The 17,800-nt window shown below is 36.8% G+C and overlaps 1 protein-coding gene across 1 annotated transcript in view; it reads right to left on the bottom strand.

Moving 5' to 3' along the window:
* FSIP2 (fibrous sheath interacting protein 2) overlaps positions 1-17,800 on the bottom strand; it is a 151,170-nt gene that overhangs the window by 39,743 nt on the left and 93,627 nt on the right. The window contains exons 15-16 of the mRNA XM_086371319.1: positions 12,212-12,248; positions 67-9,004 (exon numbers count right to left, since the gene is read on the bottom strand). Coding sequence (XP_086227445.1) covers positions 67-9,004; positions 12,212-12,248 — 8,975 coding nt within the window. The remainder of the gene's footprint in view (positions 1-66; positions 9,005-12,211; positions 12,249-17,800) is intronic.

Genomic DNA, 17,800 nt, shown 5'->3' with positions numbered 1-17,800 from the left:
TTGAACTGGAGCTCTTTTATATATATCTGATTATTTTCTTTGTAAATTAAGCCCACTCTTACTTACCTCTAGTTTCAAAGTTCTTGAAATATGTGACCACAGATGTTGTGACATGTCTGGATACCAGGTGAATTTCATTTGGACCCAGTTCATGGTCAGCAAAAGCAATGACTTCAACTTCCTTCAGCGTCTTTATTTTCAGGTAACTCTTATTTTCCCATTTTTGCAATAAAGAAAAATCTTCCCTTTTGACCTCAGCTTTTTTGTTTTCTTCTTCAAGTATATAGCTGATTCTTTTATCCCACATTCTAAGCAGACTTTTCTCCTCATTCTTTTGTCCTCCAGATGTTTCAGACAAAGGGTCTTGCTTTGATATGAAAAATGGTTTCATTGTTTCCGTGCTTTCATTAATGTGTGGTTGATTTGGAAATCCATAGCTTGACAGCACAGTACTGACAATATTTTCTGCGGCTAAACAAATTTTGAGTGGAGAAACACTTGTCTGAATTTGGTTAGGCTCAATAACTGGTTTGGAGATCTCATAATGAAACACCCTTGGATTTTCACCTTTTCTCATTTCTATAAATGACATTACTTGCTTTAATGCTGTTTCTGTGGATTCATTTGCTTTCTTTAACAGTTTTTGTAAGACACTCCCTTCAGGGAGGTAGCTATTTCCTTTCATAGCTTGATCAAAATAGCCCAAGTCAGATTCCTTTGGGATAGTGTCTTGCACTTTGTTTCTAGAAGATGAAGGTCTATTTTCTGAATCAGGCCTTCTCATTGGCTCTGAGTTTCTAACTGTGTCTTCTACAGAGGCTCTGGAATATGAAGGTAAATTTGATGAAGACTTATACCTTTTTTTCATATTTTCCTCTGAATAAAAACCCAAATCTGGAACACTGCTTTGTGGAAGATTATTCCCAAAACTTACTTCCTTTAACTTTGACATGGGCATTTTTGTATCAGTTGCTAATTCAACCTGGTTAACAATGTAAGTATTTTCTACTCCTTGGAAGAAATTTTCCTTGGGAAGGTTTTTGATTAGAGACTCACTGAAATGAGCACACTGGTCCATCAGTGTACCAATGATCTCACTTGCTGCAGTGTTCTCTTTCAATATGCTGACGGAAGATGGTTCCACTTGGCTTATTTCTTTGTCTAGCTTGTTCTTAATTACACCAAGCATGTTGTGGACAATATTAACAGCATATGTAAGTAATTCTGAATGGAATGAATGAACCTGTAGAAGGGTATTCTGTACATTTTCCTTGGAAACAATAGTACTTGACTTGGATTCATCAGAAAATTTTTTCAATGGTTGTAACTTTGGCAACATCTTTTTGCTTAATAGTCTTTGTTGGACAGGAAAAAGATTTTCTATAGGCATTTTCACTATTTCAGAAAACTCGTATTTAGAGATATGTTTAAACTGTAAGTCCACAAATGACTCTAAGATGTTTAAAACCCGTTCTACAATTTCTCGAACAATCTGGTTGCTAGAGCCCAAAGCACTTTGGTCTTTGGTTTTAGTGTTATATACTGGTACATTGCTGAGGATGTCCTTGGCTGGAAAACCATATTTACTTTTAGTAGTAATGTGTTCTTTCCTATTTGCTGGAGTTTCTTTACCATATGGGGTGGTCATCTGGGACAAAAAGCACAGCTGTAATTTTTCAAGCAGCATTTCAACAATTTCCCTTCCAAACATATTAATTTGTGCTTTGTTGTTTTCAGCTCTAGTAGAAGCTCCCTTAAAACAACTATAAAACCGATTTTCACAGTCCTCAAGATGTGGCAGATTTAAAAGCGAAAGAGAATATTCTAATTCTTTTGCTTTTATTGAAATTTCAGTCAAATCATTTTCAGCTATCATTAAGAGCTTACATTTTTCGTTTTCCATGTCATTTGATTCTGCTTGCCATTTGTCAAACATTTTTTTAAATATACCTTCTTTAGGAAAAATCTGCTCTAACTGTGAAGAAACATTTTCCAAGTAGAAACAGGCTTGTGGTCTGGCAAGAGACTCTGCACCTTCATTTCCGTGTGAACGTTTGGTTTCATCCAGATGTGAGAATTTGACAGGTTTAGCTGAACTGTGGTTATTGATGGCATATAATCCTTGCAAAACTGTAGTAACTATTTTATTTGCTGCCATGATTTGATCAGATGGTAAAGCTCTATTACTTACCATTGCTCTAGCTCGTGTCACCTTTTCCAATTCTTTAACAGTTGTTTTCAGGATATTACTTATTATATCCTTGGCATACATTTTTAGTTGCGAAGTAGGCAGTTTCATTTCCAGTAAGTTTTTGGCATCTCCTGTTGACAGGATGTGTGGCAGCCCAATATCAGTCTTGGACCAGACATCTTTTGGGGTCTTCTCTCCAGGACTTGATTTGGTCCTGCTCTTGGCCTTAGCATGACTAGGTCCTATGTGTGGTTTTGTTCTAAGTTTAGGCAAAGGAGTAACTTTTGATCTTGCTTTTAAACTTGTTTTAACACTTGGCTTAGGGCTCACTTTAGAACTGTGTAGTCTTAAAGGTTGCAACTCATCAGAACAATTTTCATGGGACACAGTCTCTTCAAGATAAAATGAAGCAAAATTTGTGATCTTACTGAGAACCACTTGGATTAAATCTTTCCCCACTTGTGATGGTGAATATCGTAAAAATGTGTTTTCCAATAGAGAGATATTTTGACTGTCTGCATAATGATAAACCTGTGGTAGCACAAATCTAGTGACACTACTTCCTATTCCTGCTTTAGTTTCTTTGATGCATGGTGATTTCTTTGGTAAAATATTTTTGTCAGCTGGTTCTCCTTCATTATTTTCATATAATGATGTCATGATTACAGAGTACATGTTCCCCAAAACATTTTCAATTATGTCACTTGCCGTACTGTTGATATGTGATTGACAGAAGTTATTTTGTGTTATGTCTGATGTTTTAAAGTGGGATTTTTCATTAAAGGAAGGCAAATGGCCTATGATTTCTATTATTTTTTGATACACTTTACTTAAAACTTCTTCTACTGCACTGAATAATGCAGTTCTTTCTTTTTGTTTTGATTTTTCATTTCTCATAAATAATTCTTCTAAAATAATTCTTTGGCTTTCCCTTTCCAATGCCATTTGGTTTTGTTCTAACGGATACTTTGAAAACAGAGACAGTTTGGTGTTTTTTTCCTGAGCTTTTTGTCCCAGTGATATTTCATTTGATACGGTTAACTGTGAAAATAAATTAGGATTGTCTTTTGAGGAAAAACTGATATCCTTTGCAGCTCTTTTATTATGTAAACTCTTTAAGATACCATTGACAATTTCACTTACAATGGTAATTTCTTGGAACGAAACATTGTTTGGATATGGATGCATCTTTTGGATTTCAAGGTCTAAGTCATTTTTAATAAAATTCAAAATGGCACTGGCAATGATGTCAGAATATTCCTTAAGATGAGCTTGTGATAGATGAATTGTAGATCCAAGTTTTTCTCTGTAACTGGCAAAAGTGGAATCTGTGAGCTCTTGGCTGAGAATAGTTTCATTTGATATTTTCAGAATATTCACATTTGCTTCCACCTGGCTTGGTTCATGAAAGATGATGCCATCTTGCTTACAGTTTTCCAGTTCTGGTCTCACAAATGACTTTTCTTTAGGCTGGAAAGCAAGCATAATAAATGAATCTATTCTTTCTGTGGCAAATGATTCTAACCAATTAAAAATATTTTGAGTAATGAAGTTAGCACTTTCCTCACATGGGTCAGGAACAGATTTCTTGGGGTCTTCTTTCTCTACTATAGTTATCTGGCTATCATTAACATAAGCTGGTTTAAGAATTTTTGAAGATGGAAAATGCTCTGTTTTTCTTTCACTTTCTGACACCGTAAGAAGAGACTGTTGACACTGTAGTTTTGAAAACGTATCACAAAAGGTCAGAGGCAATCTAGTAGAAGTAGGATCCTTTGCATTTATGCTAAGCATGACAGCAGAACTGAGATTATGAAGTACAACATCTACTATATCATTGGATATCAAAATAACATCTGATTTAGGAACTGAAAACTTTGGAAGAATTTTATTTACACCCTCAGTGTCAGAATTTGCTCTGGAATGTTTGCCAGCTATGGTACATTTCAAAGTGGGTGTGGCAAATGAGAGATTATTCTGGTTGAGTGTTTTTTCATAAATATCACATAAGACACTTTCAATGGTATCTTGTATTTGAAACTGAAGTACTTTTCGATACTCAATCTTCTTAAACAGCTTTTCAATAATACCTTCTTGCTGATCTGATCTGATCTCTTTGTCAAAACTGTTCTTGTCACATTTTCCTTTGGATGATACAATATCTAACACTGTGTTAACAATTTGTCTTGTAATACTTTCAGAAACCACAATGTTATTGGTTAAGAAAGGAGTTTCCTTCTCTTTATCTAATTCATTTTTGATTCCTTTTAAAATTTTTCTGGCCACTTCTGTTGCATATATATTTAATTTGTTCAAAGAGACCTGACAAAATGAGTTGGTGTTTTGTGACATAACATTATCCACTGAGCAAGAGGAAAGCTGACCCTCAGAATACAAATCTTTGGCTGACAAAGCTTTGCTTACTGTACTCTTACCCTGTTGAACAGGTAAAGCCATTGGAACTGTGAAGTTGATTTGGGGACAAAAAAGAGACTCTACTTTGGAAGTTACAAAAGTTTCTAAACTTGTTAATATTGCCTGCACAATATCTTCAACTATGTTTCCTTTAGCTTGTCTGCCAATATTGAATCTGGACTGAAGAGTATAAGGATTCTTGTTCAGTGCAGTGATGGAGGGTTTTCCTCTTCCATAGGTGCGTTCATGGAAAGAAACATTTGCTGAGAAGGTGATGGTTTTATAGCTATTTTCACTTGCAATTGTCTCTGTCTTAGCAGCTGTATAAAGTTTATCAAATACAGTTGTAACAACATCATCTGCCACTATGGTTACATCTGCTTCAGACACCATCATTTTATCTATAAATGGAACAGACGTTTGAGCAATTGGCTTGTCAACATTGGGAGGGATGTCGCTTAAAAGAGAATGGGAGAGAAAAAGCATATTTAATTGACTGACCAAAGCATTTTGAAAGATCTCATTCAAAATATTTCTTATAATGGGGACAATTGGAGATTTCTGTGGTTCTTTGAGCTTTACTTCAAGTTTGTTTAAGGTTCTTTCTAGAACCCATTGTTGAAGAGAATTTGATTGAGTTTCTTCTCTTAGTGGTATTTCCTCACCAATGAATTCTTTCTCTGCATTTGTAGCATCTTCTAGAAATGAATCTGATTCAGCTCCACCAGGAAGAAAATTTCCATAGATTGGCCTGTATCCATAAGTTTCACTGTCTCTCTCTTCAGATTCAGTTTCATTAAGCATATCTGAGGATACTGCATCTAAGATTAAACTGACTATATTCTCTAGCATTTGTTTCTCAGGTGGTGGTGTTTCCACACTTGTCCTCAAATCTAACGAGTTCATATTTAATTCTGTTTGAATAGCTTTCAAAATAGCACTTGATACTTTCTTTGCATTTGTGTATAAAGCTGACTGCAATAGTTCTTCATGTATGTCTGTAAAAACACTGAAGCTTTCACATTCCACGTTCATCTTACTGCTTTTTTTATTTTCATCATTAGTAGAATCCAGAGTTCCTAAATTTCCATTGGCAAAGCCTTCCAGTTTAGCAAAAACCATATTAAGAATATCTGAAGCTACCGCTTTTAGCTTATTTGAATGCATTTCTTTTGCACTCCCTGTTTTGGAAGACTTGGGAGCAATAGGTTTTTCCGTGCTTTTAGTTATCTCTTTATCACCCTCTTGAACCATCCTGGAAACTATGCTGGAGATTATGTCAGTGCATTTGGCCATTTCCTCAATAATTGAAGTAAGTGATAGGTTGTCAATATCGAGAGACTCTGAGGTAGCTTTACATCCAGAACTTACTGAACTAGTATCTGTGTCGACACTACATAATTTTGCAATGATATATTCCAAAATTGTTGTGGAAATGAGCTGAATATTAGACTGCAATTCAGTGGCTCTTTGCTGATTCTTGTTTGTCTTCTCTCTACTTACCTTAGAACAAGATGGCTGACAGTGAGGGTGGGCCCCTATGAGCTTGCATAACATTTCATAGAGTGTTTCCCCAATATTATCTAACACTTGTAATCTGGAATTCTCTTTCAGATCTTTTCCATTAATGACACTATGGAGAGCACATGGAGTAGCTAAAATTTTGTAAAAAGATTTTTTATCCTGTCTGCTTGGCAAAATGTTCCCTTTATCAACTTTATCAGATCCATGTGAAGCTGTTGGCTTTGAGTTATCTGAAGAGAGTGAAATATTGCTTTGATCTGGATGTCCACTTGATAATATTTCACAAATACAAGTTAATAATGGTGATTCCATGATGTCATCATTGAGATCTGAGACAAGAGATTCTAATTTCTTAGTGTCAGTAAAACATCCTTTACCTGTGAGGGATTTGGTATAGTTTCTTTCCCTAAGATTTAGGTTTTTCTCACTGAGTTCTAGTTCATTCTGGATAGCATGCAAAACGATGTTTACCACTTTAGCTGTGTAAGTACTAAGTTGAGACTGTAATGAAGATTTGTCTGCAAGTGAAGGTTTGAAGCCCATTTGCAATTTTGGACAAATAAATAACTTCAGCTTTTTAAAAACTGCATTAATGATCTTATCAGTAATTTCATCTGCAGGTTTTGGTTCACTCTCTTTAGATTTTAACAGGGAAGGTTTTGCCATATCTCCATCTAGTGAAGACAAATATTTCATTTTCTTTTCACTGTCGAACCATATTTTTAGTGGCTTTTTATTTGGTGCTGCTTTGACCATGTGGAGAGTGTCAGGACTCTCTAGAGAAGCTGGATGAACTGATGATGAAATGGAACTTTTGGTAGTACTGGGAATGCAGCTTGCTTTTTGAAGTATGTTTAGTATAGTGTCTGTTATTTCCTGAGCTACTGTACTAATTTCTGACACAGAAAACAGCTGGTCCATCCATTCTTGATGTAATGGTTCTTGAGGTTTTTCTGAAACATGAACTGAAGCTTTGTCAGTTCTACTTTCTAAGTGACCAGGAGGAACTGAAGATATGTCCTTGAGCATTTCTGTTAAAATACTTTTAACTGTGTTTTCTGAAGCCTTTTGTATTTGATGCTTTTGATCTTGGCTGAAAAATAAAATGTCTTTATTCAAACAGGGTTTTTCCTTCAAAATTTTTCTATCCTTAAAAAATGGTAGCTCAGTCCTTAACCTGCAACTGTGAAATGTAGCTTTGCTTCTTGGAGAAGCAGGCTTTGTAGGTAGTTTGCTATTTCTTTGGAATTCTAGACAAGTGCTTCCTTTTGTAAACCAATGCTCAGGAATTTGTTCTTGTGGTTTTGCTTTTTCATCTTTGAAAGATGAATCAAGCACATTTTCCACAATTCTGTCTACTTCTTCATTATCATCTTCAGAATAAAGGACCATGCCAGGAACATTAATAGGTGGAAATGGTCTTCCAGACCTAGGGCCATTAGAAAATCTAGTGCCAGTGAGTCTGTACTTTACATCAGTGTTAGAAGGACTTCTCAGTCTAGAATGTCTACATTTTTGATTACCAGCTTTTACTGGTTCCTGATGTAGCTGAGTAAAGATATCATCAAGCAACTTAAGGAGTACTACTGTTTCTTCAGATGCAATAAGTCTCTCATTATTAAGTTCAGTTTGTACATATCCTAGTATAGTGCTGATTGCTTCCTCTATATAGCCAACCAAAGAGGACTGGGAAAGAATATTTGACATTAAATTATGTATCTTTTCTTTAACAATTACATTAGCTGCATCAAGTTCAGGATTACATTTATTTTTGTTGGCTTTTATATGACACATATATGTTGGGTCTGTCATATGTTGCTGATGGGAAAGTTTAGTTGCCTCTTCAAGATGAGGAAGTTTACTTTGCTTATTAGCTGTAAGAGTCATCAGCTTTTCTAAAATGGCATGCACCATATCCTCTGCAACATCACACATGGGTTCTGCAGTAGAAGGCACTGAAGCTATTAAAGGTTTTCCATATGATAGAGTGAGAGATTCTCCACTGGGTGTTAGGCTTGGTTGAATGTTGACTGGTAAATCTTCTTGTGAATATATCTGGACACATTTTTTCTCAACTGCAGACTGTAGTTTCTCAAGCATATTTTCCACAATTTCTGAAGCTACTGAGCAGATATCAGTATTGGAAACCAAGTCTCCTCTTACAGGCTCACTTTGGTCAACAAAAACTTCAGCAGTAACAGAAGAAATAGAGGGAATGGCATGTGTTAAATCAGACATTATTTCTTGAAAAATGCTTTCCAAAATCAATTCAGTTTCTCCTTTTAAGTGACACTTAAAGTTAACAAAAACATTCTTTAAATTCTTCATTTCATTCACGGCTTTTGCTTTTTGATCAGAAAACGGTGGATTCTCTAAACCATCTGTTTCAGTGGTAGCATCCTTTGATTTTTTTGTGTCTGTTTCAAGTGATGCTAGAAGATGACTATCAGATTTACAACTTCTGAGGTCAGGGTATGTATATACCATGTTTGTTTCATTATGTTTTAGTTCATTTGTTACAGATTGTCCTGTAATGTGACATGTTTTTCCCACAACTGCTTTTTCCACATGGGCAGATGGCTTTAATGGTGTGGTTGGTCTCCTTACTGATATGTCAACTGCAAATGCACAGGGCTCTCTCTTAAATGATTTAGTTGTTGCAGAAGTGTAGCTTCCGTAAGTAAACTCTTCACTGCATGTGCTACAAAAACTTGAACTATCTGAGGAGAGGACAGAGTCGTCAGACACTGGATATGTATTATTTTTCAACCTTTCTTCATACTTTGTGATGGCTGGGTATAATATACTGGTAACTGTAGCCACAACCCAGGTCATTACATTCTGAATTATGCTATTCAGTTCTTCAGAAGTTACCTGGTTTGAGGCAAGCAGGAATGAAAAGAAAATCATGTAACTATCTACTCAATGATGCAACAGAGGGTAACATTTGATGTTTTATATCAAACAATGCATAGCTTGATACCATCATGGTTATAAAGAGAACATGGTAAATATGTATGTATATATATATATATATATATTTAGAATTTCAAATTAATTTTGAGTTAGTTTATTCTATACTAAAGTAAAATGTGTGTATATATATATACACATATATATATATAAGTTTCCATTTGGCTCTCATTCCTTCAGAACATTTTTATTTATTTATTTTTCCTAACATTTATAGCTAGGATAAAAGAATTTTTGGTTAAAAACAAAGAAAATGAAAAATCACCAAATTGCTGTCTAGGCACATTATATTACATGCATATATTTTTTCAAGAAGAAACATAGTGTCTACAATCTAGCAAAATTATTTTAAAATGAACCAGGTTATTTCTAACAAATTATTTCTCAAACAGATATGGTCAAAACATTTGGGTGGCTTCAGAGGCATCCATCTAGCTAAAAGTAAGGATGGAAAAGAACCCAGCTCTCTTCTCATTCCCTGATGCAGAGGTGAGCCTGTGTTTTGTTGATAGGGAAAGGACTACAGCTAATTGTTAAGAATCTAATCAGTTCAGTTCAGTCGGTCAGTCGTGTCCGACTCTTTATGACCCCATGGCAGCATGCCAGGCCTCCCTGTCCATCACCAACTCCTGGAGTTCACTCAAACTCATGTGCATCGAGTCGGTGATGCCATCCAGCCATCTCATCCTCTGTTGTCCCCTTCTCCTCCTGCCCCCAATCCCTCCCAGCATCAGTCTTTTCCAATGAGTCAACTCTTTGCATGAGGTGGCCAAAGTACTGGAGTTTCAGCTTCAGCATCATTCCTTCCAAAGAACACCCAGGACTGATCTCCTTTAGAATGGACTGGTTGGATCTCCTTGCAGTCCAAGGGATCCTCAAGAGTCTTCTCCAACACCACAGTTCAAAAGCATCAATTCTTCGGCGCTCAGCTTTCTTCACAGTCCAACTCTCACATCCATACATGACCATGGGAAAAACCATAGCCTTGACTAGACGGACCTTTGTTGACAAAGTAATGTCTCTGCTTTTCAATATGCTATCTAGGTTGGTCATAACTTTCTTTCCAAGAATCTAATAAGCAAAAATAAAAAGTTTATGCTTTATGGAGATTGAATGGGTTTGTATCTAACAAGATAGTATCAATGGAAACTGTCATAGAAGGCAGAAAAAAGGTGATACAGTGAAGGAACAAACGAGCTTAGATAGAAAATAAGGGCAGGCTAGAATTTCATCTCAAAGAGTCAAGAGGGCTGAGCAAGGATAGGTTTAGAGAATTCCTCCTTTTGAGCTTGATATAAAACTTCAGGGACTAGATTTGAACTACCATTTCCTTAGTGGTCAATGGTGCTATCCTATGTTTAAGTTTGGGCTTTCCAGATAGCTCAGTTGGTAAAGAATCCACCTGCAATGCAGGTGACCTCGGTTCGATTCCCGGGTTGGGAAGATCCCCTATAGAAGGGAAAAGCTACCCACTCCAGTATTCTGGCCTGGAGAATACCATGGACTCTATAGTCCATGGGGTCACAAAGAGTCGGACATGACTGAGTGACTTTCACTTACTTACTTACTTAAAGTTGGACTAAGAGCCTCAGTAACAGAATCCATTTGTTTCTATATACTTCTGCTTATGTATTGAAAACATACTTTGGATTTGTATTAATAAAAATCCTCTTGCCTATAATAAACTAACAGTCTGTTCAAAATTGTTATGACTCTTAGAACAAAAACTAGTAAACATAAGGAACTGGCAGCAAAGCCTGGAAAGCTGTCATGTAGGCAGGAGAATAAAAAAAAAAAAAAAGATTTCTGTAATGGGGCTATTCACACCCAAAATACTGCATTAAGTTAGCACAGAAAGCAGAGACATCACTTTGCTGACAAAGGTCAGTATAGACAAAGCTATGGCTTTTCCAGTAGTCATGTATGGATGTGAGAATTGGACCATAAAAAAGGCTGAGTGCTGAAGAATTGATGCTTTCAAATTGTGGTGCTGGAGAGTCCCTTGGACAGCAAGGAGATCAAACCAGTCAATCTTAAAGGAAGTCATTCCTGAATATTCATTATAAAGACCAATGAGGAAGCTCCAATATTCTGGCCAACCTGATGTGAAGAGCCGACTCCTTGAAAAGACCTTGATACTGGGAAAGACTGAGACAGGAAGAGAAGGGGGTGACAAAGGATAAGATGGTTGGGTGGCATCACTGACTCAACAAACATGAGTTTGAGCAATCTCTGGGGAAGAGTGGAGGACAGGGAAATCTGGCATGCTGCAATCCCTGGGGTCACAGAGTCAGACACAGCTTAGCAACTGAACAACAAGCACACATATTAGGCCAACAGTCAAAGATAAGTTAACACCTATGCAGCATATTCTCTTTTGACACATTAAAGAATGTTTGGGGGCACCCCAGGGAAAGCCATTTTATTCTGCTCTAATCCTTGAATCTTCTCATATGTTTTGCATTTATTATACAACATCCAAAACATTATATAACATCCAAAATGAAATGTTTTGAATAAAAACAAATAATTTATTCTAATCTACTATGACATATAAACTGAGACATTCAATATATATATATGTATATATATATATATATATATAGCTTTTTGCTTTTCTTACTACCAGAGATCATAAATGATAGAACTACATTATTATTCTTAGGCTAAGTATGACATATGAAAGAAAGCTATCCCTAATATGTTTTGTTCTTAGGTGACTAGGTCCCTTCCCACAAAACTGACTTTGGACAAGTCCAGGCATCCCAACTCATGAGCCAAATCTGCAAAGTGATGTGTAGTAGCTTCCCATGACAGAATGGGTTTATGGTTGTTTGACACTATTCTTATAAGGGCTAGGTCCCTTAATGCTCCTCCCCTGACTTCCTGCCCATCTCCATGAGACCTCTTCCTGAATGGGCAAAATTATCTTTTGATAAGAACTTTAGTGCAAAATCTAAGAATTAACTGAAAGTGAACTTTAAAGAAGAAAAAATGGGCAAAGAGGGACATTAATATCAGTAAATGATTGCATAGTTTTTTTCTACTATGAAACATTTAAAATTATCACTAATATGCTGCTTTATCAATGAGTTTTATGATACATACTTTTTCTTGCAAGCAGTTTTGTAGGAGATGCTGTTGTCTGTAAAGTCAAGAAAGGTTGATACTTTTGTTATTATTTAGGATCAAGAATTTATGTAGCTTTTTCCAAAACTTATAATCACTGAATCATTTTTTTTTCTCTTTATATCTGAAAGTTTGTTTTTTTTTTTTTAAACAGAAATCAAAAGAATAAATTTTATTTCTATCCCCCACCACCTACTTCTCCTTCCTTTTTTGATACTGGCCCATATGCCTTAATACTCAGAAGCAGAATTATAACTGTTGCATAAAAATGTCTATTTGAAAATTCTACTTCTGACCCGCCTTAGACATTCCTGCTGTGTTGTCTGCTGGGAAAGGACACAGACTTGGAGGGAGGTGAGCTAGTCTTTCATGTTTGTTAAAAGGCAGCATGAAGTGACAAGACATCTGACCAGAGCTTCTGGATAATCCTTAATTTACTCTTTCAAATCCCATGGTTTTACCCATGCTTTCATCAAACGGCAAGGAATTATGTGATAACTATTCAATAACTGTGGGTTAAAATAATACATTTCTAGCCCTCTTAAATACAAATTTAGACACAGCCCTTTTCTATGTATGACAATATTGTATCATGTATTCTAGTCATATTTTTATCATGATAATGAAATTAACAATGCAGTTTTCTCACTGGTAACAAGAACTCAATGAAAATTATAGAACTGTTAATAAAACAAAATCTAAGACTTTAGTTCTTATTTATTTTTGTATATTTCAGGTATTTATTTTCATGTATTTCAGTATAGGTCCTTTGCTTATCTTTTTCCTAATTACTTAAAATAAAATCGATACACCTTTTTACTTTTTCTAGGCCTGTACTTTACATTATAAAACCAGACACTGAGTTTGTGTTGAGTGATGAGACATGGACTCCTGATCCAACAACAATGAGCATTGCTGACCTAGGAGGAAGACCACTTGCAAAGGAAACAGATTTGGAATGAAATCAGTGTTCGCGTGCTCATAAACTGTATTCTCCCAAGATCTCTGGAGAATATGTATACAGTTAAATAGATGCTTTCAGAAGGGTGACGAGATGGCAGAGTAGAAGGACTTGTGGTCATCTTCTCTCACAAAAACACAAAAGAGGCAACTAACTGCTGAATAATCATCCACAGAAAAGACTAGATCCTATGAAAAAAAGGTATTCTACATCTAAAGACATAGAAGAAGCCACAACGAGACAGTAAGCGTGCTTTTGTGATATAATCAAATCCCATATCCACTGGGTTGGTGACCCACAGACTTGAAACATATTGCAGAGTTTATCCTAGAGGTCTGAAAATTCTGAGCCCCACATCAGGCTTCCCTGCCTAGGGGTCTGGCATCACAAGTAGAAGCCCCCACAGAATTTGGTTTAAAGGCCAACAAGGCTTAACTGCAGAAGCTCCTAGGACTAGGGGAAACAGAGACTCCACTCTTGGAGGGTGCATGCAAGGTTTCACATGCACTAGGACCCAGAACAAGGCAGAATCTCCATAGGAATCTGGGCCAAACCTACCTGTGGGTTTTTAAAGGTCTCCCTGGAGTTGGCGGAAGTCCCAGGGAAGTCCTCAGTGTGAGCTCTCCAGGAGGTCACCATTTTGGCACTGAGAGTTGGCCCTATCCAACAGCCTGCAGGCTTCAGTGCTGGGATACCTCAGGCCAAACAACCGACAAAATGGGAACACAGCCCCACTCATCAACAGAGAGGTTGGCTAAAGTTGTCCTGAGGCCCCTGGCACAGCCCTGTCCACCACAGGCATAAAATCCAGCACCACCCACCAGTGAGCACTTACCAGACCCTCCCAACAGGAAGCCTGCATAAGCCCCTAGACTAACCTCACCCACCAGGGACAGACAACAGAAGCAAGAAGTATGATCCTATAGCCTGTGGAACACAAACCACTAACACAGAAAGTGAAACAAAATGAGCCATCAGAGAACTATGTTCTAGATGAAGAAACAAGATGAAACCCCAGAAGAAAAGTAAGTGATGTAGAGATAGATAATCTACCTGAAAGAAAATTCAGAATAATGTTAACAAAGATGATCCAAGAGCTTGGAAAAAGAATGAGGGTATAGACTGAGAAGATATAAGAAATGTTTAGAAAGTGCTAGAAGATTTAAAGAACAGAGATAAAATAACTAAAATAAAAAATACACTAGAAGGAACCAATAGCAGAATAAATAAGGCAAAAGGATGAATAAGTAAATTGGAAGACAGACTGTTGGAAATCACTGCTGCAGAACAATAAAGAAAAAAGAATGAAATGACAGTCTAAGTGATTTCTGGGACATTAAATACATCAACATTCCAATTATAGGGGTCCCAGGAAGAGGAGAAAGGGCCTGGGAGATGATAGCTAGAAAAATCCCTAACATGGGAAAGGAAACACTCAAGTCCAGGAAGTGCAGAGTCCCATACAGAATAAGCCAAGGAGGAATGCACAGAGACACATACCAAACTGATAAAACTTTAAGACAGAGAAAATAATTAAAGCAGCAAGGGAAAAGCAAAAAATAACATACAAGGGAATCTGCATAAGGTTATCAGCTGATTTGTCAGAAGAAACTCTGCAGTCACAAGGGAGTGGCATGAGAAAAACCTACCAACAAGAATACTCTACCCAACAAGGCCCTTGTTCAGATTTGAAGGAGAAGTCAAGAGCTTTACAGACAAGCAGAAGCTAACATAATTCAGTACCACCTAACAAGCTTTACAACAATGCTAGAGGAACTTCTCTAGGTGGAGAGGATAAGGCCACACCTAGAAACAAGAGAACTATGAATGAATGGAAAAGCTCACCAGCAAAGGCAAACCTAAAGGTAGGAAATCATTTGCACACAAATATGATATCAAAATAAGCAATTGTGAAGGGAATAATGATCAAAACTATGATTTAAGAACTTCCAACAGACAAACATCCAGGATCAAACAGCTTCACTGACGAATTCTAAAAAGTATTTAGAGAAGAATTAATACCTATCCTTCTGAAACTATTCCAAAAAATTGCCGCAACAAGGTATCTTTAAAAAAGAACACCTCACAATCACTTAGGCATGGTTTTCTTCTTGTCATATCTACCTAATATCTAGCATTATGCTTCAAATATAAATTCCTATTTAAAATCTTTTGGATATGGGCCTACTCATGTAATTCAAAATGAAGCCTTTGTGCAGGCCATTAATGGACTTCTAACACTGGTTTCTATTTTCGTTCCATAAATTATTCTTATATATTTCTGTTAGGTATTCATCACGTACTCCAACTTGATCATACCACTATCCCTCCTAAACAGTGTTGCCCAGTAGATAAACTATAAATTTCTGATAGTATACAAAGTAGCAAGCACTTTTACTGTCTTCTTTACTGTTACTCCTTACAACTTCCATCCCAATAATATAAACGTACTCATTATCTAAGTGTAATGCTTAATTATTGAAACTTAATTATAAAAATCATTGAAGTTTATCCACAATGCTATATTTACTTTGTCTTCATTCTCTTGGTTTTGAACTTCCAAGTCTATTTTATAAGTCTTGCTGTTTTTAGTATTAACGTTAGAGAAAATAGAACTAATCAATAGAGGAAAGGGAGGGATAGAGAAGGTGGATGGTAGAATACATGTAATCATTCCACAGTAAAGTTTTATGAAGTCTGGAGTGAAATCAGAATGAGAAGAATGTGAATATGTATGATTGGTAGAGTCAGATGAGAAAACATTATTAGCTGTGTTTTGTTGGTATTCTTATGGGATGTTAGGCTGGTTGGGTGCAGCTAAAAGTTATTTTTCCCTGTCAATCTGGAAGGGAGTGGTGAAAAAGCTCCAAATAGTGCACAGAGTTACTCACCTTACTGAGTAATACATGAACCGTGAACTTTGAGGTGTTCACGCTGGTTTTAGGAAAGGCAGAGGAACCAGAGATCAAATTGCTAACATCTGCTGGATAATCAAAGAGCAAGAGAGTTCCAGAAAAACATCTATTTCTGCTTTATTGACTATGCCAAAGTCTTTGACTGTGTGGATCACAATCACTGTGGAAAATTCTGAAAGAGATGGGAATACCAGACCACCTGACCTGCCTCTTGAGAAACCTGTATGCAGGTCAGGAAGCAACATTTAGAACTGGACATGGAACAACAGACTGGCTCCAAATAGGAAAAGGAGTACGTCAAGGCTGTATATTGTCACCCTACTTATTTAACTTACATGCAGAGTACATCATGAGAAACTCTGGGCTGGAAGAAGCACAAGCTGGAATAAAGAATGCTGGGAGAAATATCAATAACCTCAGTTATGCAGATGACATCACCCTTATGGCAGAAAGTGAAGAAGAACTAAAGAGCCTCTTGAGGAAAGTGAAAGAGGAGAGTGAAAAAAGTTGTCTTAAAGCCCAACATTCATAAAACTAAGATCATGGCATCTGGTCCCATCACTTCATGGGAAATAGATGGGGAAACAGTGGCTGACTTTATTTTTTGGGGCTCCAAAATCACTGCAGATGGTGACTGTAGCCATGAAATTAAAAGACGCTTACTCTTTGGAAGGAAAGTTATGACCAACCTAGAGAGCATATTAAAAAGCAGAGACATTACTTTGCCAACAAAGGCCCATCCAGTCAAAGCTATGGTTTTTCCAGTGGTCAGTGAGAGTTGGACTATAAGGAAAGCTGAGTGCAGAAATATTGATGCTTTTGAACTGTGGTGTTGGAGAAGATTCTTGAGAGTCCCTTGGACTTCAAAGAGATCCAACCAGTCCATCCTAAAGGAGATCAGTCCTGGGTATTCATTGGAAGGACTGATGTTGAAGCTGAAACTCCAATATTTTGGCCACCTGATGCGAAGAGCTGACTCATTGGAAAAGACTGTGATGCTGGGAAAGATTAAGGGCAGGAGGAGAAGGCAAGGACAGAGGATGAGATGGTTGGATGGCATCACCAACTCAATGGACATGGGTTTAGGTAAACTCTGGGAGTTGGTGATGGACAGGGAGGCCTGGCATGCTGTGGCTCATAGGGTCGCAAAGAGTCAGACATGACTTGATCGACTGAGTTGAACTGAAGCTGGATCTTATTTTGGTAATTGATTTTTTTTTTAAGGTAACAGTGTTTGGTTTAAAATAATAGTCTTTCAGCTCTAACACTGAGAAAGCCATTCTAGACACCAACAGAAACAGATCATCACCAGTTTGAAGAATAAAACTCCCAGAGGTACCCCAAATCTCTTTTCCAAAGACTGGCAAGTTCCATTATTAGAGGTTATTATTTTGGATTATATGGCAAACACATTTTAGGATAACAATGACTAATTAAAAATTTAAAAATTAAAACTAATCTACCATCCTTAGGAAGCCAGTAATCTCAAAAGTTTCAAGGAATGGTAAATATTTAAAAGGGGATAAACGCAAAGAGGCAAGTCTAGATTCTGGGAAGCTACCTGAAGAGGAGAGGTCATATTTGAATGTGGCATGAAGACTCTAAATATAGGGTGAGGGTAGACCACAGTGGGATAAGGAAATAGCGAAGGAAAAGGAAAAATATTCACTTTGTCTACTTTACAATTTAACC

This window comes from Bos grunniens, chromosome 2 (assembly GCF_055505025.1).
Source record: "Bos grunniens cultivar Pamir isolate PY7600 chromosome 2, Bosgru_T2T1.0, whole genome shotgun sequence".
NCBI classification, from domain to species: domain Eukaryota; kingdom Metazoa; phylum Chordata; class Mammalia; order Artiodactyla; family Bovidae; genus Bos; species Bos grunniens.
The sequence above is the reverse complement of the archived record's forward strand: the minus strand, read 5'-3'. Positions and strand labels throughout refer to the sequence as shown.